Genomic DNA, 25,679 nt, shown 5'->3' on the forward strand with positions numbered 1-25,679 from the left:
TCAGTGCCGCGCAAGTTTCTTCCATAAGTTTGTTCGTTTTCTCGAATTCGGCATTCGTTCATCATTCGCCGACAGCTTCGCGAGGTAGTTTTTGCCCGCGCCGCGTTGAATACTCAGTTTTGTTTGTTGGGCCTAATAGGGGTGGCTGGCTGGTTATTGTCGTGTGTTTCATATGTAAAAAAAAAAGCTTAGCGCAACAAAAAGTATTATTACCTAGTGATAAGTGTCAAAACAAAAGCAAGCTACAAGCAAAACACCTAAAGTTAACACATCATAAGCAATTCTAGAAACACAGGCGCAAAATGTTCTCACGACCCAGGTAAGCTAATAAACCGAAACCAACAGAAGTCGAATCCCCCTGGCATCAAGTTGCCAAAGGAATTCGCAATGCTTGCAACTATTTTTGGTACAAACGCGAATTGACGAACTGTTATGCAATTTCAATTGTCAGGCCACGGTTCCGCGTCCCAGCTGTTTTTGTCAGTGACCTAGTCTTTTTCGTGGCAGACGAGTGTGCGCCAAGGCAGGCGGTTCCCTGCACCCTCCGTCATCATCATCAACATCAAACTCAGTGCTTGCAGTGCGCAGCTTTCGTTTTCATTGGCGCTAACAATACACACACACACACACACGCACACAGTCACAGGCACTGGCCTGTTGGTGTTGGCTAATGCAGGCAGAGATTCGCACATGTTTTGGCATTGACCTAACTTTTTCTGGTTTTCGCTGGCTGCAACAGCTGCTTGTTGGCTGCGACCTTTTAATTTTCTTTTCCTCATTGCGTAAGAGCTGATAGCTCAGGTGCGCTTTTCTTGGCTATGTGCAAAAAAGAAAAGCCAAAACAAAAAAGTAAAATTAAAACGAAAAAATAATAGCGGCAATTACACACACGCACACACACACATATATGTGTATAACAAAACAGCTGAAAAATCAATACACAAACAATCTCTATGTGCATGTGTGTGTGTGTGTGTGTGTCTGTTCCAACACCAACGCATTTGCCACCTTCACGTTCATGGACATGGACACATTTTATATTATTTGCAGATACATACATACATATGTATATATGTGTAGATACATACATGTACACATATACAACTGATCGTTTCTGGTGCCAAATTCTAAAATTATATATGTACACACATTTTGGCAATTACATATTAACGATTAGTATACACAAAAGATGGTGCTATTATTTTGTTTGTTGCTTATGCCCTGTCTTTCTGCTTTATTTTTTTTTTCGTTGCCAAGTTCAAAAGTTTATTCTTTCGCTGCGCAGCTTCATCTTCCATCTCTGCTTTTGCTGTTTTCGTTTCACTGTTCTTGCTCTTTGCTATTCCAAGCTTCTTCTGGGCAAAACACATTCGCGTACATTGACTTCTCTTTGGCTTTTACCAACACGCATAACTTTATGGCTTTCAGCTGATATGCTGATATGAACTGGGCTACATATTGATATCCAAATGTATACAATTTCTTGGCCTGGTCAGCGATCAATGTCTGCCGTTAATTGGCCAACACACACACACACACACACACTTTTGGCCAGTGCACACACATCATATTTTGCCATATTATATATGTATGATTATGCCATCGTTGCGCGTAAATATATACTACGTTTATACGAAAGTCTGGCAATATAATTAATGTGCAAAAAAGCTGCTTTTGTTTCTCTAAAAAACTATTCAGTTCATTATAACTTAAGCTTATTTATTTATTTTTACTATTAGCTAGTAGAACAATTTTATAATTGCATGTACTGATAATGTCTTAAGAATTTTTCAATACAAGATATTGCGAATGTATGACTGCTGTAATAATATGTAATTAGATCTATAAAAAATAGTTCTAAAACAAATATTTATATTTTTATATAGAGAGCAGATTGAGATTGCGTGAATAAAAAGTTGAATGACAACACTTTTTATATGATATCAAAACAGAACACAGAAGCAGAAGCAGCTGTTTCTATTTATATGGAAATATCGTGATATCAAAACGTTTTTACGTAATTTGCGTGTCGTATAAACATATCAGCATTTGCGGAAATGTTTACGGCATGCACTTACATTTGTATTAGTGATTAGATATAAAATATGTTATGCGTATATAAATATATATATATATATATATATAGGTATATAGTATACGTGTGAATATGTATGTATGTGGGGCATATGCGAATTTATTAAGCACTTGGCGCTCATGTGAGCGCTTCTGGGCGTTAGGCAGTGCAAATAGTAACAAAATGACGAATGATGATAATGATAGCATGCCCATTCCCATGTCCATGCCCAGGCCGGCCTGCCCCTTACACTCTGCCGCTAATTAGCAGCCAAGAGTGTTTGCGCACATCGGGCCAAGCTGCGCAGTGAACACGTCACGAGGCGCGTCATTAACGGGTTTACTAGCTGTGGCAGCCGTAATCCCAGAGAGATGGACACGGCCATGTCATAGCCGCCAATGAACCATATTCAATTAGTCACAAGGGGGCCGCAATTAGCAGCAATTATGCAAAATCGCCCCGAAAGCATTTGCAATTCGTTTGTCGTCATTTTGTTATCGTAGCACTTGAAATCTTATCGCGCCCCCATCGTAAACACTGCGACTGCGGCTTAGTTTAGTGGCATTTTGGCAAACAGTCCGATTGATAGCGGCAGTTCAAGAGTGCTTAACTTGAGGATACCCTATACACAGGCAGAGAAAATAAAAAATAGTCACAGTTTTTACTGCACTTATTATCGGATTGTTATGAAATTATTATGGTAGTGAAAGTACTTATCAGCATTGACGCATGCAGATAAATTTGGTAATTTCTTCTAGAATTTCTGCTTAGTTTGAATCATAAGAAACGTGCGAAGATAACTTCTTGCTGTCTCTCGCTTTGATCAAGCCGAAATTTCCAACTAGAAATTTGGGTAATATGTTAGATTCTTATTGGACACATCCGAACAAAAAGACTATCTAGATGTATATCTTTTATATACCATTCCTCAAGCTTATTTTGAAGAGTATTCATGGCCTTGGCCTTGGCTTTTCAATGTCACTGAATCAATTGCAACAATAATAAACATTTGCTCCACGATTTTCGTTTGCTTGCAGCTTGTGTGGAAATCTCGGTAAACTGTGCCGCAGCGGCACTGCAGCCGTGACGAGTACCCCAACAACAACACCGCCAGCATTATCGGCGCTGGCGCTGTGCGATGCCCGTGGCTATCATGAGGTTGTCGGCGACATTATCTGCCCCTCACAGGTGCGCGGCATAGATCATATACGCGATCCGCGCTTGAATAAGGTAAGTGCCTGGAATTATGCCCAGCTGTGAGTCGTTATATATCCGTTATATGGTTTAACCCAACAACAGGGCTTGGCCTTTACTCTGGAGGAGCGTCAGGTGCTGGGTATTCATGGCCTGCAGCCAGCACGTTTCAAGACCCAGGAGGAGCAGCTACAGCTGTGCAAGATTGCCGTTAACCGCTATACAGAACCACTGAATAAGTATCTGTACTTGAGCGATCTGCACGATCGCAATGAGCGCCTGTTCTTCCGCTTTTTATCGGAGAACATTGAGGATCTAATGCCCATTGTATACACACCCACGGTGGGCCTGGCATGCCAGCGCTTTGGCCTGATCTACAGACGTCCGCATGGCCTCTTTGTCACATTCAATGATCGCGGTCACATCTTTGATGTGATGAAAAACTGGCCAGAGCCGAATGTGCGTGCCATTTGTGTAACTGACGGCGAGCGCATCCTGGGCCTGGGTGATCTGGGCGCTTGCGGAATGGGCATACCAGTTGGCAAACTGGCGCTGTACACCGCACTGGCGGGCATTAAGCCGCATCAATGCCTGCCCATTGTGGTGGATGTGGGTACCAATAATATCGATCTGCTGGAGGATCCACTGTACGTGGGTCTGCGTCAAAAGCGTGTCGTGGGACGCGAATATGATGATTTTATCGACGAGTTCATGGAGGCTGTTGTCAAGCGCTATGGCCAGAATACACTTATCCAGTTTGAGGACTTTGGCAATCACAATGCATTTAGATTCTTAGACAAGTATCGCAATACATACTGCACCTTTAACGATGATATTCAGGGAACAGCCGCTGTGGCTGTGGCCGGCTTGTACGCCTCGAAGCGTATCACGGGCAAGTCCTTCAAGGAATACACTTTCCTATTCGCGGGGGCCGGCGAGGCAGCCATTGGCATTGCCGATCTCGTGGTCAAGGGCATGGTTGCCGAAGGCGTGCCCATCGAGGAGGCATATAGTAGGATATTTATGGTCGATATTGACGGGTTGTTGACCACATCGCGCAATGTGGGCAACCTGGATGGCCACAAAGTCAATTATGCCAAGGACATTGAACCAATGCAGGATCTCGAGCAAATTGTATCGACTGTTAAGCCAAGTGTATGTCGTATATTTCTATTATATATAAAACGCAATCTTTCATTTAATCCCATTTTATCACACAGGTGCTAATTGGCGCTTCAGCTTGCGCCGGTCTCTTCACGCCCAAAATTCTGCGCACCATGGCGGACAATAACGAAAGGCCCATCATATTTGCTCTCTCAAATCCAACCAGCAAGGCGGAATGCACAGCCGAGGAGGCTTATCACAACACAGATGTGAGTTGCTTAAGTATTATGTCTCTTGGTGGATATAAAGTCCCCCCTGGCATATTTCTAGGCTCGCGTCATCTTTTCATCGGGCTCGCCCTTCCCACCGGTTGTTGTGGGCAACAAAACCTACTACCCTGGCCAGGGTAACAATGCCTACATTTTCCCTGGTGTTGGGCTGGGTGTCATATGCACGGGTACACATCACATACCCGATGATATGTTCCTGATTGCTGCCCAGGAGCTGGCCAACTTTGTGGAGCCCGCTGACATTGAGCGTGGCTCATTGTACCCGCCGCTGTCGAGCATTCGTGATGTCTCCATGAATATTGCCATTGGCGTAACTAAATGTGCTTATGATAAGGGTATGTTTCCTTTCGGCTATGAGAACTTCTATGCTTAATACGCTTACCATTTGTCTAGGCTTGGCATCCACATACCCAGAGCCGCAGGACACGCGCAAGTGGCTGGAGGATCAACTGTACAACTTTAACTATGAGTGCTCGATGCCAGTCACCTGGACCTGGCCACGCATGCCATACATCAAGACCCGTGAATTAGTGCCCACGAAACTCTACGGGAAAAAAAGTGATTAACATTTCTTTTTCTTTCTATTTCTCTTTTAGGCGAAGAGAGTCCGCTTATTGCCGCTATTAAATAAGAAAATCGTTCAGTTCTCTTGGTTGATCGTTTGATGGCACCTCTGTATTGCATTCTAACCCACTCTTCGTATAACTACTACTACTACTACCACTACCACTACTTTAAAGCGACCACGAACAGCACCAAACACTAACCAAGCCTAGGCCTAGATAATTTCTGCAACGGCTCACACTATCTACATGTTATATGATCGATTCACTTGCCACGTCAGTTGCCAGGTTCAAGATCAGCCGGCATAAGGCTATGGGGCTACCCAGCTCTTCATTGGTGACTAATTAAACAAGCAAACTTCCACATTGTTATTAAATTTACCCATAAAAATTGTTAGTCATAGATACCAGCTGTAGTAGTTAGCCAGCGACAAGTGCGACAGAGACTTCTATGTATTTTCAATATGTTCATATAGTATTATATATGTCTGTACAGAATGTTTTTATTTGTATTAATTATTATGTTAATTTGTATCTGATCGAAATTGATAATGTTACGATGAATGCGAACCTAATTATCTCACAATTGTTTACTTACTAACTGCTTTGTTTTTGACTTGCCTATCTTTCACCTGAAATTAAGTTTAATTGGCTTGCTGGTTTTAATTTCCTTCCGGCTCTCTCTCTCCCTCTATCTCTCTCTCTTTAACTCTTGCTTTTCCCATTGACTGCTTACTAATTTCAAAAGCGGCACTCAATGAAAACCTATGCTTCTTTTCTCAACTTTAAAGCAAATGAAAAATTCAAACATTGATTGATATTGATCTATTGCTATTTCCCTTTCGTTGACATATAGAAAGCGAAGATATCTTATAAATAATCCAACCTCCACACCGACCGCATAGAACCATTGGCATATATAGACAGCAGAACGGTGAGATTCTGCCCAACCCTAAACGAAAAAAGAGCAGCCGTTGACCTTAACCATTAACTCTTAAACTAAAAGTAAACAAAATAAGTTAAAAGTTTTAATTTAATACAAATAGCGTATATATGTATATGTGTATATATATATATATATATATGACTATAGAAATAATTATTTTTGTCGTTGATCCATGTCTGATATTTATTAAATAGCCTTGTTATAATTTATTGTTACACACAGTCAATTTTAGTTTATCATATTACTTAAACCCTAAAAAAAACATGAGAAGAAAATGGAGTGATCCTCAAGCAATTGTACTATTGACCAGCTGATGTGCGATAAACAATAAAATATACAGAAAATGGTTATTTCAAATGTTTTTATGCGTGTGTTTCTTTTTTTTTTTAATTTTTAAAGTGGGCTCAATTAATTGCATTCTGATAAGAAATTCTGAGCAGTTGCTAAACATGTGTTACTTACTTTGGTACTTCCCTGGAAATATTTGATTGATCGTTTTAAGTATCGGCGACAAGTTAAAAGTCTTAGTTGCTTTCCTGTTAGTAGAATTTCCCATAGCTCTGGCATAGATCAGTCTGATATAATTCTTGGGAAATGCCGAGGCTACTGCAATTGAGGCGAATTGGAACAGGTTGCTCTAATAATAAAATTGATCATGCAATTTCGGGGCATTAAAAGATTTTGTATATGAAACACGTAGGAACATCAACTCGAAGATCGAAGATCGTATACCCTGCTAGATATATGACATGAGACGGACTTTTCCTTTAAATTACCCAATATAGTAAGTCATATCAGATATTTGGGATTTTCGAACGATCGCTTCCAGATCGATAAAGTTTCGTCAAGATAGTCTTAAGCCTAAAAGTCAAGTTTGCATAGAACAAAAAATCAGCTTAGCTGACGAACATGGTTGTTGATACTGATAAAGAATATATATATATATAGAGTGAAAGCTCCCATAATTATGTTCGTAGCCGGACACCAACCGATGCGGAGTCTTTGTCGGCTATGGTATACCATTTTACCTGGACTTTTTGGGGCTGGACGCGTCTCCTTCCACGCGTGTCAAAATTAGTAAACTCTTGCATTAGTACGAGCTCAAAATGTCGTATGAGTAACAAATTTTCGAGATTAAAAACATATTTTTAATTTAGGCATTTTCTCTTTTAAGTAAATCTCTACTGTTTATTTTATTATTATTATTTGTAGCTAGGGTGTTCAGAGTTCGGCTTGAACGTCTTATGTAAGCCGCAGCAAAACATGCTTGAATCAACCTTCTAGCTGTTGGTTCTCTCGAGATCTCTGAGCCCAGCTGAGCGAAAGCTCGAGAGTCTGCTCAGAAAATGCGAAGCAACAAATCGAGATTTTTTTTTATATTTTAATAGCCGAGTGCGGTCATGTAAACAAACCCGGACGGCTTGAGTAATCAGCAAATGATATTTTTTGTACATAAATACAATCTATAATTAATATTAATATGTTTTTATTATATTTTGTACATATGATGCTGGGCTAAGAAAGCCAAACACTTGTGGCCGGGCTACCAAAAGGGGGAAAACCAACCAAACCAGGGCAAGTGCTCAGTTCTCGACTCAGAGAGATGAGCTGAGATTTCAAGCTGGCCGAGCTCATCTCGTATAAAGTGCGCGCTTGGAGCGCGCTGCGCTTAGTAGCACTTGGAGCACACGTTCGGCTAGTTATCTGGCCAGGCATCGACTATCGACTGTCGCACTTTTACATATATGATGTTGCGTTGCAGCTTCCTCGTCGCCGTCGTCTGCCTGATTGGCGCTCGATCCGCATGGGCAGGTGAGCTAGAAAAACTTCTCATGACCCGTTTTAACTGCTTAACATATTAATTGCTTGTGTACACGGACGTTCATATAGCCTATGCGGATGACTGTGAGACGCCGAACGGCGTGCGCGGCCAGTGCATGCCATATTCCTCCTGCGCGGACATTGAGCAGCGTCTCCTGGCCGCCCAACAGAGCGGCGAGCGCGTGCCGCCGGAGTATGCCAGCTATTTGCAGAGGGCAGCCTGCGGCGAATTCGACGGAGTGGTAAATAGTGGCTATATGCAGTCAATTGGCGAGCTCAACTCAATCTTTTGTTGCGTCTGTAGCGACACTTTTGCTGCCCCGGGCCACAGATACAGCACAACTCCAAGGTCATGGAACTGTTTAAGAGCTCCAACTTCAGCTGCGGCTCCATTCTCAATCAGCGCGTGGCCAATGGCTACGAGGTGCAGTTGTCCTCCCGGCCCTGGATGGCCTTGCTGCGATATCAAAGCCAGGGTCAATCTCGTTTCCTGTGCAGCGGCACACTCATCTCAAACCGTAAGGCAACTCTATAGCATATTTATGATGGAGATTGAGCTGATTCTTATTCGTAGGCTATATATTGAGCGCCGCCCATTGCGTGTATGGACTGGAGGAGCAGCTGTGAGTATTGAAGTTCTAGCTGACATGGCTCAAAACAAAACCCAATGCGCTTAACACTCTTCCAGCTATGAGATTCGTTTGGGCGAGCATCGCATCTCCACGGAGCGGGATTGCCGCCGGCAGGGACGCAAGGAGAAGTGCGCGCCACCCGTCAAGGATCTGGGCATTGAGAAGTTCATCCTGCACGAAAAATACGATGCCAAGCAGGTTACGAATGACATTGCCTTGCTGCGCCTGAATGAGACCGTGACCTTTGAGAGTAAGTTGCGGGCACAGCTTTAACCATTGCCCCAGTCTAAGCCAACGCTGCGTCACTTCTTGCAGAGCACATTAGGCCCATCTGCCTGCCCATAAGCGATGAGCTGAAGCAGCAGGCTGAGTCGCTGCCCAACTACTTTGTCACCGGCTGGGGCACCACCGAAAATGGTTCCGCCTCGGATGTATTGCTCCAGGCCAAAGTGCCGATTCAGAGCCGTTCGGCTTGCTCCCAGACCTATCGTCGCGAGGTGCCCGCCAGTCAGCTCTGTGTGGGCGGCGGCGATTTGCAAGACTCCTGCAAGGGCGACTCGGGTGGCCCGTTGCAGGCGCCCGCCCTCTACCTGGACGAGTACAAGCTGCGCATGGTGGAGTTCGGCATTGTTAGCTTAGGCGTGACTTCCTGCGGCCAGATCAGCCTGCCGGGTCTCTACACTAATGTGGCACACTATGTGCAGTGGATAACAGACAACATGGCCAGAAATGGCCTATAAATCTGGCCGAGAGTTGATCCGGCTGCACACTTACACGTACATATGAGTTTTATAAATAAAATGTAGATTTCTTACCACAGCTTTATACAGTCAGAATATAATATAAAAATATATTTATATTTAAATAAACGTTTTATTTTTGTAGTTGAAAAATTTTCGAAATTACGCAGTAATTCCATATAGCGGCCTCTATTGATATTTATTGGCACCATCTGTTGACGCTGAGTTGAGCAACTGTTGAGCAAAATAGTGGGCACGGCAAGACATGTGCTGCTGCGAGCGTTCAGGCGTCAACTGTTGAGTTTTGTCGCAATAGAACAAAATGAGCCACTATGGTTCTCCCAATACTCGAACCGTTTTCGTGGGGAATGTTTAGAAAAGGGGAGTTTTGGGTAATTAGGTAAGTTTTGATTTCCTGGCAAGCCTATAAAGTAATTTAAATAATTTAAATTTAAATAAAGCACACCCTTGTTTATCGAGCAAATTATTATTCACTCAACATATTTAAATGCACAGTTTGTTTTTCAGAGGAGGCATATTGCTGTACAAATATAACAGCTAACACTTTCATATAATAATACACGAAATACACAAGGCGCGAGTGCCTGACTGTGAAATACCCTCTGTTCAGATATATCACCATATAAAGTAATACATTTTGTTTTCAAGGTACAAATAGTGTATGAAAGTGAGTAAGTAGGTGTATAATTAATAATTTGTGTGTTTATAGTAACGCTTATATACACAAACTTTTTTGTTAGCAAAGCATTTAACGAATATCCGTTTTAATCATCATTTATGGCTACAGGGTATAATAAGTGGATTTTTTTAAACAAACATTTCGTGCATTTAAACGAATTAAATGTAAACACTTGGCGTGGCATCTTCACATTCCCAAGACATTAGTGGCCACTTACACACACACACACACGCACTTACACACAAACACACACGCATGTATGCGGCTTGAGTTAAGCACAAATATGCCCGACTAATCGCAACAAAATTTATCTGCTCTGCGGCCTTGTCATAACTAACATGAGGATAACAGAGGCGTGTCTTTTAACCTGAAGTTGTACTTTGGAAATTGTGTGTGTGTTTTTTTTTGTTAAACTGAAACAAACTTTTCTATGTACAAAACATTTTCCATTTAAATGCAAAGGCAAGCCGACTTTTAATGTTTCTTCAAAGTTTTTTATTTTATTTTTTAGTAAGTTTTCTTGTTGTGTTGCAGGAGATTGTGTAAGTACATAAATTTACATGGAAAATTTATGGCAAACATTTAAAGCTGTCTTTTCGCACTTAGCTGTAGCTGATCTAAGAGGTAAAGCTTGAAAATCATTTACAAATCATGGGCTTTTACTCTTGTACCCATTGATTTTGGCTAAAAAGGTGTATAATGGTTTTTTGCAAACGTATGTTACAGATACTTAAGTCAATGGAAAGACACGACAGTTCGGTTGTGTCTTCCGTCTTGGTATGCCGGGAGTCCCATCTAAGACATCTTCTGATCTATGCTAAGGGGAACACGGTACTCCACGTCGAGCATTTGCTCTACCCGCATTTCTGCTTAAGCCACAAACATCACGAAACTCCTGGAATTGCCACAACTCCTCTCTCTCTCTTTCTTAGCTATTATTTGGAATATTTTGAATATTTGATGCATGGCTACATTCTTCGAGTCCATGTTCAACTAATTATGCAGTAGATAGATATTTTCCAGTCTAATATAATTAATTCCAAATTAATGTACTGCATTTCTCTAGATAAACGAACTTGATTGGATTGTCAGGATTGTCGGATACAGCTGGGTTTCTGTTTGCCACAGATTGCACAAAGTGCTCGAAGAAAGTCCTGTATTGTTCCTGCTTTGTGAGATGCAACTTTTCGGGAGTTATCTGCTAATTGCACAAGGATGCGAGAAGGCGTAAAGGATTGCCTTGGACGTGCCAGCAACTGGATGGCTGTCTGTCTGTTTGTCTGTCTGTCTGGCTGGCTGGTTGGCTGGCCGACTGCGCTGCACTCATCGACGGCGTTAATTAAAATCGTCTCAAGCAAGTCCGAGAAACTAATAACAGCCAAACAATTTTGGAATCAAGCCTTTCAGCTACGCTCCGGCGTTTTCCTTTTGCCATTCCATATGGCGCAGCCACTGTCAATTTTTCCGCTCAAAGCATAAAATAAAAACCCCAAATTGGGGAGTGCGGTCGCGGTTTTGGGCCAGAGGCGACTTTGTTCTAGTTGGTTGTTGTTCTTCCGCCAGCTTGAAGTGGTTGCGAACTAGTGCAAAATGGTCGTCGCGTCGTCTATTTTTGTCTGTCAAAGCTTTTGTTTTAGTTTAACAGCCGAAATGTTAAGACCTGCAAGCGCAGCTGCCAGCGGAACTATTGTTTTTGCCTGCACTGTTGCTGTTGCTGTTGACGTTGTTGTTGCTGCTATCCCTTGCCATACACCACTTCGTGTTTGTTTTCCATTACAACATGTTGTTGGGCCGCTGTGGTGCAACAGCCGGCGCCAAAATATTGACACTGCCGAATTGTTTTTGGTTCCCCCCGCGCGTAAAACCAAATTAATGAAACTTAAAATTGACAACAAGCACAGCAAGTGGCCAGCACAAACAACAGACAACAAACATGCAACAACTGGCAACTGGCAACTGGCAAATGGCAAATGGCGGTTGGCAACTGGGTTGTTGTTGTTGTTGTTGTTGTCAGTCAGTCACTAAATAAATGCCATGGTTCATCTTCTGTAACACTCTTAAGCGGCTTATGACCAGGCCATTCGGCGTATCAGCCCGGTCATAACTCATTTGCGCCAGCAAATTAAAAGCGATTAATACTGGACATCAAATACAACATTGACTTTGTGACCAACTCGCATAAATTGTATGGCATAGGTTTTCACTTTGTCGATAAATGTTGAATTTATTGTACAAATATTGATTTCAGACTTTTGGATATTGATGTGCATGTATTCTTTAGTGTCCCTCGGGTATTAAAGTTATGTCACAAATGGGTCGCATCATTAATCATAATGCCACTCAATGCAGGATAGGTTGAAGATATTATTGCCAAGTAAAGACCATCACGAAGATTTGCTGAAAACTACAGAAAGAGCATTGTTTAATTATGCTAAATGTGCGTTTACTTTATTGCTTAAAAGTTTCTGCAACAGATCTGCCTTACCTGAACCGCGACCACGCCTTTGCGCTCCCAATTCTTATTATGTTTCTGACATGGCCTCTAGTTACTTTTTCTAATCCTTGGTACATCTTAGATACTTGACAATAGATTTTTCAATAAACTGCCAAACACATTTAATTAATTTCCGGTAAGGCATTAGCTGTCAGCCTGTGGTTTTCAATTTAAGCAATTCGCTTTTTCATTTGCCTGTCTCGAGCTGTAACAGCAATGCAATAAAGTAACCACTGCATGTACTTAATATAAAATTATAATAAATAATGTTTTAAATGAATTATTCACAGACTTCGGCTCTTCCGGTCGAAATTGCCACATGCCATGGGCTTCTCCTTGGACTGGCTCGTCGCCCGTTCAGCAGCTCGAGCGGCTCCTTGCTGAAATAAGTTATTCAAATTTTTTGGTTTTATTATAAATTTGGCATTTCCGAATGCAATGGCGGCGCAGGATAACACATTTGCCATCATTGCGTTTGTGTGCGTGTGTGTGTGTGTGTGGCATCGCACATTTGCATACAGAATTTAAATTATATTGTCCGTTTCATGCTCTGACACTTATGAGACAAAATGAAATAAAAGATGACTCCAGCGACAACAAAAGGACTGAAATAACAGAAAGGTAGCAAGGCAAGGATGTGCCACACGCGCCCACAAGTGCGCAGCAAGGACGACAAGCAAACAAATAAACATCGCCTCGCCCCCAACTTACGTGCGCCCCAAACATGTTGAGGCTGGGTAAGCGGCAGTAGTGCTGCCAGCTACAACATATGCCCATATTCCGCCCACTCAGCCACCCCAAACACACACACACACACGCACACACATTGAATGTGCTTTAATATTTCAAGAGCTTTAATGAAATCGCTTTGCTTTGCTCAACTGTCGTTTGCCTTTTCAAATTGCTGCTCGAGATACGGCGGCTTTTCAGGGCTTCTGTCTTTATGTACACACACATGCATATATGTATATATACCTGTGTGCGCATTTGCCTCGCTGCGCTGGCGTTTCAGGTAAACTTTATGAAATGAATAAAAATTCGTCGCATTCTGTAAACTGTCAAATTGAGTGCATTTTGTGTGCCACGCCCAACCAAAAATTAGTTTCAAGGGTCCAATGGAACGTTTGGCATTGCCCCAGCATAAAAATGTAAAACTTAAGCACACTCACCCCGCCGCGTGAGTCCTTCAATAGCATCTGGGGAAATTTCCGAAAATATACAAATCTGTAATTGCAAAAAAAGTAAAAATAAAATGCCTGCATAAGTATTGCCACCTGAAATTACACCTGATACAAGTTCAAAGTTAGGTTCATGTTTTTTCAGCAGCCAAGCGACCGAAATAAGTTTAAAGCATTTTTTTTACACTCGAATGCATTTCAAACCCCAAAGACCAAAAATAAATATGATTACCGCACCGGAACCACCGCAACCACCGCAACCACCAGCATCAGCAAACACACACACAACGCACACACAACACACACACCGCCTGCTCTGGTCGGTTCATCAAGTTTCCTTTAGAGCCTGTTTGTCTATCTATTTGGGCCATTGTTGCGTTGACATGCCGTAGGCTTCTGGTCATTTTGTTCTCGATTTACGTTTTCAAAAACAATTTTCTCTTATAATGATGAGACGGTCGCTTCCGATTCGCTTACCCGCTCGTTTTTGTCGGATTTTCGCATTGCCTATGCCACTTTTATACGAGTGATAGTAGCAAAAGGCAATTCCATCCTTAGCCCAGCTTGTTCTTAGCATTTGAATACCCTTTAAATAAACAAAAAAGGATATGATAAAAGTGTATACCAGCTTGTAACAGAGAAAAGATGCCAACTCAAACCTTATTTAAAATGTATGATCTAAAGGGTATCCTCTAGTCTTGTCTAGTCTGGTCTTCTAGTTCGTTGGCATTTTCTTTTAGTTGTATGCTACAGCGGCTAGACATTTTGTTGTCTTACGAATTACTATATTGTCTAAGGCCATGTGTGGCCCGCCTTGCGCGTTGCCATTCCAAAAACAGGCCATTATTGTTCAGCCAAACATAACTGATTTAATATTGGATATGACAGCGGAATGGCCCAGGCAAATGGCAACTTGATTTCTATAACAAATTAGTTCATTTCGTTACTGCGCCGAGACGCAACATTATTTCAGTGCTCAATCTGCCAAATTTATGCGGCATGCGTCCCATTTTGGCCCGGCCCCACTTGGGGTAGGCGGGGCGCAGCAGCTCACAAAATGAGTTTGTCGGGCTTCGACATCAAAGTCTATTAATTTTGTGGTGGCGCCAGACAATCTCACTCTCTATGGCAACAGAGCAGTTTCCAGGCACAGTCCGAACTCTAGCCCCTGCCTCGTCCTCATTGACGCATAAAACTATTCATTCTAGTCGAAGTGTGAATATATTGTGTATACACAATATTGTCTACTATGAATATGATTGCATACGTCCACTGAGAAAAAAGTCTCAGTCAAGGAATTCTATTCAACACTATTTCGCTTTAAGCAGGTTGATGTGGTATTTTGAATATGAAATAATTTTTCTTTAAATAATGTTCTTTTGGGCTAAGATGGAAAAAATGCATCAATATAATAAAAGAGAAATATAGTTTTAAGATATACTTCTTTAGGTTCCTAACACAAGTTGACTTTGCACTTTAAATAAGCTGGTTAAAGTTTTTGAATGCGTTTCCCACATAGCTCAAGAGACTGTTGATCCGCATATATCCTGGTTTCCTGCAAAGATTTATTGAGCATGATCTTAGACTTTTCGTATTCAAGCAAGTTTTTCTGATGCAAAGATTCAATTACTTTTTCTCAGTGTATGTTTGTGCAGTTCAAACTGTGCAGCTGTAAGCATGACGCCCATTATGCGTAATATGCAAATGAATATGTTGTGACTGATTAATTAGGGCACTTGGCAATATCTTGCCGATTGGCAATTGGTGATGACCTAATGCCATTGATTTCAAAGCAATGCTTTAAAGCAATTCATTGGCTCAAGGTTGATTTAATTAGGTGAAGGACCAAATGCCTGCAGTTGTTTCTTCATCCAACGGTTGGGTTCAATTTGCGTTTCAAAAAAAACCTGATATCTCCAAATATTTGCTGAATCAACGAACGATTGTATGGGAAATTGCATACCGTCAATTAGTATGTCTGCCGGTGGGCATTTGAGCTTGGTGCATCAACTTCGCATTCCATGTTTTCAGGCTTTCATCTGCAGCTAGGGTCGATTGGGTTGCCATTGTGGCTGTGGCACGCACAAAATCCGTAGGTCCTGCTCATCATTGGCTGCCGTTGCAGCTTTTGCATACCAAAAGCAGAAAGGATACTAAGACCGATGTCTATTTGCATATGACACAAACAGGTTGCAAAGCGCGCCCCGACTTCAGTTGCATTTACTCGGGTGCATTCCAGTGCCGTAGACGGAGGCAGACGGTGTGTGTATCCTAAGCGACTTTGTGTCATTAAAATGATGCAAGCTTCCTTGCTACTCAAAGAACTGTAATTAAAATTCAGACCGCAGCAACAATGGCATCGGTTGTGGTTATCAAACAGCGCTAAATAAAGATGCACCCTGAGCAGACGCACCTAGTCAAAGCGCTCAAAAGGACCCAGCCAGCCCTGCCTCGAGACCCTAATGGCATACTGAAAGTACTGTAAACAATAATTTATTCAATATATGCATATAGTACCCTCCAGTACACTATAAGCATGAATAAAGCTTTATGGAAATATAGTCGACATTATTTTAAATTCCCTTCACAATGGAAACTCTGTAAAAAAAAAAAAAATAAATAAATATTATGTCAGCCTAGGCTAAGGACATGTGGGCTGCATTGAAGGTTGCAAATACCAGGTTGCCTGCAACTGCTATGAATTTTCAAAGGCATTATATACCTAGCTTCAACTGTAAGTGAGATGAATGAATAATTGTACTCATATAAAATTCAATACCAATTAGTTGACCCAGGGTGTCCTCTTTATTGATTCCTATTAGCTAGAGTCTGACAAGTCTTGAAGACTAGTTAATCCATGTGCTTCTTGAGTCTTTCAATCTTTACCAAGACATCAAATCGTAAATACTTAAGAGTTACCTGTGCTTTGGTTTGCATTATCTTAACTTTGATTTTACATTTGAATTCCATTAAATAGTCGACCATTCACACCATTTTCAGCAGTATCGCCCATATGCTTTTACGCTTTAAAGACATTTTGGCACCTTTTCACGTGACTCTGAAAATCGAAAATCTACTATTACCTGAATGCCAGTAAATAGTCTACACGCACACACGCACACGCAATATTTATGTTTTGTATTCCAGTCACGTACGATGACAGCTAAAATTTAATTTTCTGTTTATATGTATTTTTCAATATACCTCAATGAAATGCAAAACTCTCTGATCTCCTGGCCAATTGTCGACCCTTACGGCAGAGCAGCAAACACAGTAAACACACCGCATGCTGGAGTGCCAGCCTGTACACGCATCGAAAATGCATTTGGAATTTATAACAATTACTATTTCCATACTCAGGTAAAGGCATAAATAAATGCATTGAATGCATTCATTTGTTTTTGTTCTTTGCATTTTGCCAGCGTTGTGTTGTCAGGCACCGATTTACGTTTATCTCGCAACAACATGCAAAGAATCGTTGCCTGCCCACTCTTACCCTTGCCCCCATTTTCCGGACTGCTCCGGACTGCTTGCAATTTCTCTGTCATTTTGTTGTGTTTGCGTTTGCTGAAGCGTTTGGGCTGGTTCCGTGTCCACAATCAAGTTTCAATTGCAGCCTCAAGCTAGGTAGCTGGAACGCCCTAAACGATAATCGAAAATCGATTGTCCTTATATGTTGAAATGCCGGAGCTTTTTGCCACCTGCGCCGTTGTCTGTACGCTCAATTTAGATGCAAACATACTTTGCATACATGTCCGGTACACCCGGTGCAAGTTTCCGCACTTTGGGGGCGCAAAGTTCTGAACTTTGATTTGCATTTATGCAATGCTTTGGCCAAAGAGAGTTGAGCATTTGCCGGACCGGTCCAGGGTACAACGTATATTCTCTATTTGTAAATTTATAATACAATTTTTTGATTTGCCAAATGCGCATATTTCGCTGAGGCTTTGCAACAGTTTTCAACAAAAGTTATTGATTAATCTGTCAGATTCTGATCCAGAACAAGTTTAACAAATTGAAATGTAATTTTCCAGAGCTCTGTGCAATTACAAATCTGTGTAATTCGCGCAGTCAGTTTCAACTCTTAATTTTATGCGAATTGTTTTTTTAATTTTCATAATGATGCAATGAGCTATGCCACTTCGGAACTGAACGAGAATGTGTAATTATAAAACAGAGAAGCGCAGAGAGAGATAGAGAGGGGAATTAATTTGACAAGGAGATTCATTTGCATTTAATAATTTACTTATTTTCAGTTTTTGTGGGCTACGCAGGGGCCGTAGCCACAGTAATTGCCATGGCCTGGAACGCAGACAGGAGCTGGGAGCTTCGAGCAGGATACGGAAAATGCAAGACTTTGCTAACTCTTAGAATCAGACACAGACCCAGCGTCACGCAGACAATTATGTTCTCGCAAATATGTAAATGTGCATATAAATGTGGGTATGAGTGTGTACAGGTCCTTAAATGTATGCGCGGTTTTACCTTTTATGTGAAAAGTTTGACACTTTATGAGAAAGAGAAGTTCACTTAAACAGTTCAAGCGGATAAGGGAGAAAATTAACATTTATATATTTTTACGGTAAGTATTTCTGCAATTAGATAATATTGTAACTATTTCATAAAACTTCTTATTACATTTTTAGCTAAATAGGATCTACTATGATGTGTAGAATGTTTTCGAGGTCTAGAGTGTACAGTGCTTGGACGAGAAACCATCCACATTGATTTTTCATTCCAAGCCCATTAAAAGTATATAATTCTTAAAATTCTTTTGTATTCTCAGTGGGGTTAATTGGCATGTTGGCTTTCAGCTTGGCATTGGAATTCCAAGGCCCAATTGGAGCAATGGAATTTGGAGGACCTAACCATATACCTCAAATCCTTAATCGCCTCACTCAACCATAAGCACTTTAACCCATTTTGAATGACTGTGTGTGTGGTTTTATAATGTCTGTGTGTTTCTGCGTATGTAAAAATTCATATGCTCCTGTGTGTGTGTGTGTGTGCGTTTGTATGTGTTTTGGTTAATTAAAAATGTGCTGCGCATTAACATAATTGCCTTGGGAATACAATTGAATGATTAATAATAGCGCAGTGATTAAACGAAATGGCTCGGGTATATAAAGGACCTTCGTCATTGTGTTTGTCGTAGGCCAAAACGGGGGCGGATTCCGCTCTCTGCGGTTATACTTTAGAGGGCTGGTCATAACAGGTGGCAAAATGCCTACACAAGCATATCTGTAAATTATGTTGTCCATCTAAGGTATAAAAGAATAAAGATAAGCTCTGAATTGTGGTGTTGATACGTGCTTAGGGACATCTTAGCTGAAGTCCATGTTAGCCTGGGCTACATAGAAGTCAATTAGTCGAGGCACAGTCGAGGACAACAAGCAATTCAGACTCGAACTTCTTAAAAACTAATAATGATCATGAATATATTCCTTCTATATATGCAACAAAAAGAAAACAATTTAATGTCCCATTAAGCTTCGCTTATGGCTACTTGGTGTAAATATAATAATTATTATTAAGTTGGCTCATATACACAATTACATTCGAGTATATTAATTATCCGTAATACGATCCGAAACTGTGCCATTTTGTTAAATAGAGAAATTGGTCTGATATCAGGATTTAATGTGTGTGTATAAAACGCCTCTGGCATATGACCACTCAGTGGTTTCTGACATCGATTTTCGGCTTCGTAGTAGCAAAGGATTAAATTGTCACGTATCAAAAGTAATTAAGTGTTGGTGGAACTGTGGCCGAAATTCCCATTGGCTGGCGGGTGGTGTTAAGTGGGCGTAGTGTAACCCAATTCGGTTGGGTTGGCAACTCGGTGCGGTGTGGCTTTGGCTTAATTTAATTACGCCGCACTCTACCGCAACGTGAAATGTATATGAGCATGGCGAGAACTTTGATTGCAGCAGCTTCAGAGCATCATCCTTCAGGATGGAAGTCATAATGGCCATGTGCATTTTTTTTTTGCCTTTAGTGCTATAATTGTGGACTTTGAGCCTGAAATCCCGACACTCGCGATTCAGCTCTCAGATCTGCGTTAGATTGAGATTGGCTTAAATTTTGGGCTTCACACAGGGTCAGCTGTGTCTGGCACTCGAGTTTTTTTTTTTGTTTTTTTACATTCTGCCTTTCGCTTTCAATTGCTAAACGACACTTTTGTTTCGATTTATGGTGCCGTAAAAGCCAAAAGTGGCGCAGTTGTAATTTTACGGCCTTGCGCAATACTGTGCTGGCATTGCGATTGGGCCCAGGAATAGAGATGGCGATGGGAATGGGGATGGGGATGGGGATCAGGCATAGGCATACGCAGGCAAAGTGAGCACCAGCTGAAAGCGAATGTGCAAGTGAGCTGCCCATTTCGATTTTATTTTAACTTCTTTCAGGCCGCCTAAGCTTTTTATCCCTGTGTCATTATAACAGATTTATATGCGACTAGTTAATGCACATACAATATTGCCAGTTTAATTTGTTCGCTTTAAAAAACACATGACCATGCCCATCCAATTGTCATGTCTCTGTGCCATGGCGACTGCCAAAAAGTTGTTTAAACAATTTTTACAGCGTTTTAGCTCAATGGTTTTCCATATGACTGCGCAGCCCGTTCGCTAAAGTTATTGGATCGTTTTGATTTATTGTGCATGCAAATGTTTGCTGTCTGCTCCAACCAGCTTCCTTAATCCTGTTGCGCTCCCATCGAATTTCAATGAGGCCATCATTACCGAATTGCCAATCACTTCTGTGTTGTCTGTCGGGACAAACATACATTGTATATGTGTCTGTCCAGGGTTATGCGCATATATGTTTTATGGCTATATTGTATACGAGAAAGTGAAATCAAAATTTAGCTCTATATTAAAATGGGCACTGTGGGAATCAATGTGTGCCGTACTTCTGGCCTTAAATATATTTAATTGGTGCATGCTTAAGTTTTATAGCGTTCAAATATCTAAGCTCGCAAAAAATAGGTCATCAAATGCGGCTTAGTAGGTCATGTTGTAAATTTATTTTATTTGTTTAAAAATTGTTTAAGCCGGTGTAGGCAAATGAGCTTAACAGGAGATTATTTGAGGCTCGTGGTTTAATCTTGTGTATTTAAAGGTGACTTAAATCGTCTTAAATATATTTTTAATTTTGAAAATCGTCTAGCAAGTTTTTATTGTTATATATGCTGCGGATTTGAGATTAATATGTAATCCTTTTGCAGTTAATCAATTGTCAAGTGCAAAGGTTGATTAAATCAATGAGCTCTACATAGACCTTATATCAACATGATTAGAAATAATGTCATTCGATTGAGTGACAGTCGAATTAGTCAGAAAATAATTTCACGAAATGTGCGCATCAGCTGCGAGTAAATTGATTTGCCAATTGTTTTCTCGTATTTCGTAAGAGAACACAAAAACCCACTCGGTTGAGAAAATAAGCCCTAACGAATAGCCCCAGCCACATGCCGAATATGGATTTATTGTGTTGTGAACTGCTGAGTTTTAAAAGAAATTTCCTTTTATATAATTTTGTTGGGGGTAGCAAACACACATTTCCGGCGGATGTCTGTTAAAAATATGCGAGCTTTAAACCCTTTTGCAATGCGCCCTTAGCCAGTTACAGCCAGCTGAACAGCAACAACAATGCGGCGGACGAGTCGAAGTTAATCGGATTCGGGACATTGTGAATGCTGTGAACAATGCCAAGTAAGAAGCAGCCAGCCAGCAACCAATTCAATTGTGAATATTGAATTTCGTTCAATTAATCATCCATACGAAAAATGATGATGACGTTGATCAAAAAACCACAAACGAATCGAAACGCGGCCCACACGACAAGTCAAATGGAAAGCGGTTGTTGGTATACCATGTTGGACCTGAGCCTGGGTCTAGGCTCTGTGCCGGAATGCCTCCCTGGTTGTCTGTTTCGCGTGTTTTGCTCTTTTTACTTTTGGCTGAAAACTCATGGGTGCATTTACGTTATTAATGAATAAAGAATTTATGCCTATGCTTTGATTTACAAAATTGATTCAAAAACCGCCTTTGGTACCAACGACCGGAACACTTGTTCCGAATATGTGAAAGACGTCATGAAATATGAGCAGCACCCCACTTGGAGCAACATTATGCAGAATCAACTGCAAAGTCAAATAATAAAGTAGAACTCCAGCTCTGTTGCACAATTGTAAATCATTCATGACCAAATAGAAACTCTTAAGAAACGTCGGAAGCCAAACAAATCACAGGAAAGATTAAAGTGAATCCGAATTCAACGTCAATTATGTATGCGCACATGGTCTTGATGTCCCCGGGTGTTTGATTTCACATAAGGGGTTCCTTCCAATCATTATTCCCTGTCGCCACCTCACCGCACCGCACCTCACCGCACCACAGTTGAGCTCAGCTCAGCTCAGCTCAGATCCCAGTCTATTATTGACATCATCATGCTGTTTTGTATCCTTAGTAATCTGTGCTGTTTGCTTTTACACAAATTAATAGCGAAAATTGTGCCGTCGCGCTGTCTCACAAAGCTGCCAAAGCCCCTTTTGAACTGCGTAAGTCTCAAAGAACATATGGGGTCGGTCCATCATCAAGCTCTTAAGAAAACGCCTGCAAGCAATCGGGCCACGTGAGCTCATTCATCGTTAATTTCTTACATTGGCCGCTGGCAAAGCGCAAGGATGTTTGCCTAGGCTCAGAAGGATTGCAGTCATTAATACGCGTGTGTGAATACATATTTGCAGCCGTTTTAAGTTCGTTTGAGGCATACTTATTTGCAGGCTGTGTGTATAAATGTATGTTTTATTCATTACACTTTTAATGCCTATTTCAATAGTTTTTGTTTTCAGTTGATAAATATTTAGATTTAGATTAAGCTATCCATTAAACTCTTATTTCATTTCGTAAAATGTTTATCATTGCATTAAGTTGAAATTGTGAAGAAAGTAAGATTTGCCCTTTTTACCAAATGATTAGTTGAGTCACTTGCATTACACATTGAAAGCTTTCCAACCTTACTTACTTAATTAAGCGATAATAGAATCAAATAGAATTATACTTTTTGAGAGCAGGAGGTAAATAACGTTTAGATTTCCGATACCAGGCGACTGCAATGGGGAGCAGCACGCTTCGGCTGCCTGAGGGAGGTTGACTGTCATTCGAAATTGAATGAACTTGGTGTGGAATCGCATTGCGCAGCGAGTTCGCGTGAAAGTGTCAAATGAGCTTACAGACGGATTATTTTCGCCACGTAAAAATAATCGCATTAATTTGTCGGACAAGCAATTACAACGATTGGTTGAACTGCAAAGTCAGCGCTGTTGATGAGGGGAGACACTTAAAGGACTTAAAGGAAGGCACAACACACCTTAAAAGGTAATGTATACAAATAATTGCGTACTTATATATATATATATATATATGTATATATATGTGTATAAATGTTTGTAAGTATTTTATTGTGCCTTGTAACCTCCTCGCTGCCAACTTCGCTCTCGTTTTACGGTGCTGCACAGCAATTACCCGCGAAAAAACTTCGAAATTGAAGCTGAATAATAGAAATGGCGCAAGGGAGATGGCAACCTTGCAATAGACAAAAATACAATGCACAAAAATACAATGGAGTCGGACTGTGAATGAACGAACAGTGAATAAGCAATGAGAGCCTGCCTCGTAGTACTCAAGACGGTGTGGTTAACGAAGCTTGCAAGGCGGAAATCAAAAGCCACTTTCCTGTAATTGCGCCTGCAATTGTAGCCCACTGGGGAGCAGCCGGGCGAGTCTTCTGCTGCGAAGCGTTAATTAAATGCAAACCAAAATCAGCTCAAGCACACACATACACACACACACACACACGCATCACCAATATGTAGGCTGTCAGACTAAAGATATGGGGAAATTGAAAATGAGCTTTGCTTTGTGTCTGTCAGTGGTTTGTGGTCCAGCAGAGGTAATCACAAAAATTATTTAGATAATCATCATTGGGGACTGCGGTTTTTACCACTCAACGTCTGCCCTGGGCATTCGATAAGCCTTTTATTCCACTTATGGCTTAATTCCTCACACCTCACAGCACAGCACAGCATGGCACACAACTAAGTACCACGCGGCGTATGTGTATTTATTGTCATCGTCCTGCCGCACTTTTACGATTTGTAGCTGATTAAGACAAAGCCTGCTCACTTAAACGAAACCGCACAGCAGAGAGTCCCACAAAGTCAAGTGAACGTGACGAGTGGGCCTCCTGCGGCGCTGCGTGGAGAAGGATGTAAGGGATGCAAGGGCAAGCGCTTCGCTCGGACGGGATAAACATTTGCACAAATTTACAGGAAAGGCTGATTTAACTTGTGCTTTGCTTAATTTACTACAAAATTAAATTGTACAAAATGCGGAATGCCTTCCGCTTTAGACATTTAAGTGCGAATTGCTTGTTGTTGCTACCATCTGGGTGGTCAGTGAGCATCGTCATCGCATTTCACGTACATTTCTGGTCCCCTCCTTCAATGCCGTTTGGCCCCGGCGCCGAGTCAGCTGCTTCGACGTCCTGAATTGAATTGCTAGCTCTTGTTCATTTTCCGCCTCGTAAGTCTCACTGAACTCAAACACTTGCGGCATCTAAATGAGAACTATTGTTAACAGCCACGGGGCGAACAAGCACTTTTATTCAACAGTCTAATTTTTAATTCCCTGAGACTGCATCGTACTAAGTGTTGCTTTCGAACATGATCTCAAATTTAGTTTAGCTCTTAGGCAACTTCTCACACACTCAAACAAAGATATATACTCCCAAAGATATTCTGATGCATGAAAAGGAGCTAATCTCCTTTGAGCTCTGACATAGTCATGTTCGAGCTGCCTATTCTTACTAGGTTTTTGTTCCTTGTACTTATATTTTGGTCAGACGAGTTGACGGCAATTGCTGTTGATTGGATGCAGCACCCATAACTCGGAGCCTAAAAGATATTCTCTTTTTGCCCATGCCTTCGGTGCTGTGCAAGTCGTTCAGCTTATCTGCAGCAGATGAAGCACTGCGTAGCTGCCTTTTAACAAAAACTGTTGTGTGAGTCTCGCTTGTGCAGGATTGAAAAATGTCTTGTTCCCGCTTGACTGCTGTGACCCAGACTGCCAGCTATGTGTATCTGACAAAACGTTTCAGGCCAACGATGATTGCCTGTGGTCACAGTGAGTGGCTAATAACATTTCAGTCCACTTACCAATTGGCCGACTTTCAAATTTCGTAAACTTTTCCTTTACCCCAATTCGAGGTGCTTACACACTTTGCCTTTTGCGTACCGTTTGCTTATTTCAGAATAAATCAGTTAATGTGTTTGACAAAACGCTAAACTTTGTGCACTATTATCGGCTTTTATATTTTTCGAAACTATTTAATGGTATCTCTAGTTAGACAAACTTTTGCAGAGGTTGTCGCTTTCGGCAACGTGGAAGCTGGTTTGCTAGCAAAATATTTTTATTAGTTATCATATTGAAAGTTTTTGCCCAGCAAAACACATAACAAATTTCTAATCGTTTTTGTCTGTTGATAGACTTTTGAGTGGACTCATAATTAACCCCCATTCTTTATTATCTGTCTATCGGCATTTGGTAGAAAGATCAATACCTCAATTTACCCATTTATTATTCACTTTTGCGCATTTAGACACCATACTTGCCCATATGGCAGGACCAAATTAGCTTTGAAATGGGCATTTGAAAATTTATAGAATGCTGGAATCCAAACAGAATGAAAACCTTTTTGGCGAGCAAAAGCAAAGGCAAAGGCAAACGAAGCGTTAACAGCTGCCAGGGCTTTAAGCCTAATTTGGCCGTGGAAATACAGTGCTGCGCATAAATAAATCACCCACAAGTTGACCCTTTGATCTAAAAGCAGATGTCTGCCTTGAAAATGGTTGAAAAATTCCACAGACAGAGGCTGTTG

The 25,679-nt window shown here is 41.2% G+C and overlaps 2 protein-coding genes and 1 long non-coding RNA gene across 7 annotated transcripts; all 3 read left to right on the plus strand.

Annotated features, from left to right (window-relative positions):
* Positions 1 to 49: 49 nt before the first annotated feature.
* Men-b (Malic enzyme b) lies at positions 50 to 6,532 on the plus strand. 2 transcript variants are annotated; one of them, XM_015171458.3, is made up of 7 exons: positions 50 to 319; positions 3,112 to 3,304; positions 3,374 to 4,423; positions 4,489 to 4,641; positions 4,703 to 4,997; positions 5,056 to 5,220; positions 6,082 to 6,532. In XM_015171458.3, the coding sequence occupies exons 1-7, from the start codon at positions 303 to 305 to the stop codon at positions 6,099 to 6,101; spliced, it is 1,893 nt and encodes a 630-aa protein (XP_015026944.1). In that variant the 5' UTR covers positions 50 to 302; the 3' UTR covers positions 6,102 to 6,532. The 2 variants fall into 2 exon arrangements, with proteins under 2 accessions (XP_015026944.1, XP_002054324.1); XM_002054288.4 differs by having other exon boundaries at positions 5,056 to 5,184; positions 5,259 to 6,532.
* Positions 6,533 to 7,828: 1,296 nt separating this feature from the next.
* grass (Gram-positive Specific Serine protease) lies at positions 7,829 to 9,443 on the plus strand. The gene is made up of 6 exons (XM_002054287.4): positions 7,829 to 7,983; positions 8,062 to 8,234; positions 8,297 to 8,510; positions 8,567 to 8,615; positions 8,681 to 8,874; positions 8,940 to 9,443. Exons 1-6 carry the CDS (start codon positions 7,917 to 7,919, stop codon positions 9,362 to 9,364), a joined length of 1,122 nt encoding a protein of 373 aa, XP_002054323.2. The 5' UTR covers positions 7,829 to 7,916; the 3' UTR covers positions 9,365 to 9,443.
* A 7,007-nt stretch (positions 9,444 to 16,450) lies between these two features.
* Positions 16,451 to 18,765, plus strand: LOC26531242 (uncharacterized). Of its 4 annotated transcripts, none has more exons than XR_004304930.2 (4): positions 16,451 to 16,470; positions 17,993 to 18,318; positions 18,383 to 18,488; positions 18,551 to 18,765. It is a non-coding gene; the product is annotated as an uncharacterized lncRNA (long non-coding RNA). The 4 variants fall into 4 exon arrangements; XR_001450081.3 differs by lacking the exon at positions 16,451 to 16,470 and adding an exon at positions 16,898 to 17,096 and having other exon boundaries at positions 18,551 to 18,763; XR_004304929.2 differs by lacking the exon at positions 16,451 to 16,470 and adding an exon at positions 17,734 to 17,758.
* The last annotated feature ends 6,914 nt before the right edge of the window (positions 18,766 to 25,679 follow it).

Source organism: Drosophila virilis, chromosome 2 (genome assembly GCF_030788295.1).
Source record: "Drosophila virilis strain 15010-1051.87 chromosome 2, Dvir_AGI_RSII-ME, whole genome shotgun sequence".
NCBI classification, from domain to species: Eukaryota; Metazoa; Arthropoda; class Insecta; order Diptera; family Drosophilidae; genus Drosophila; species Drosophila virilis.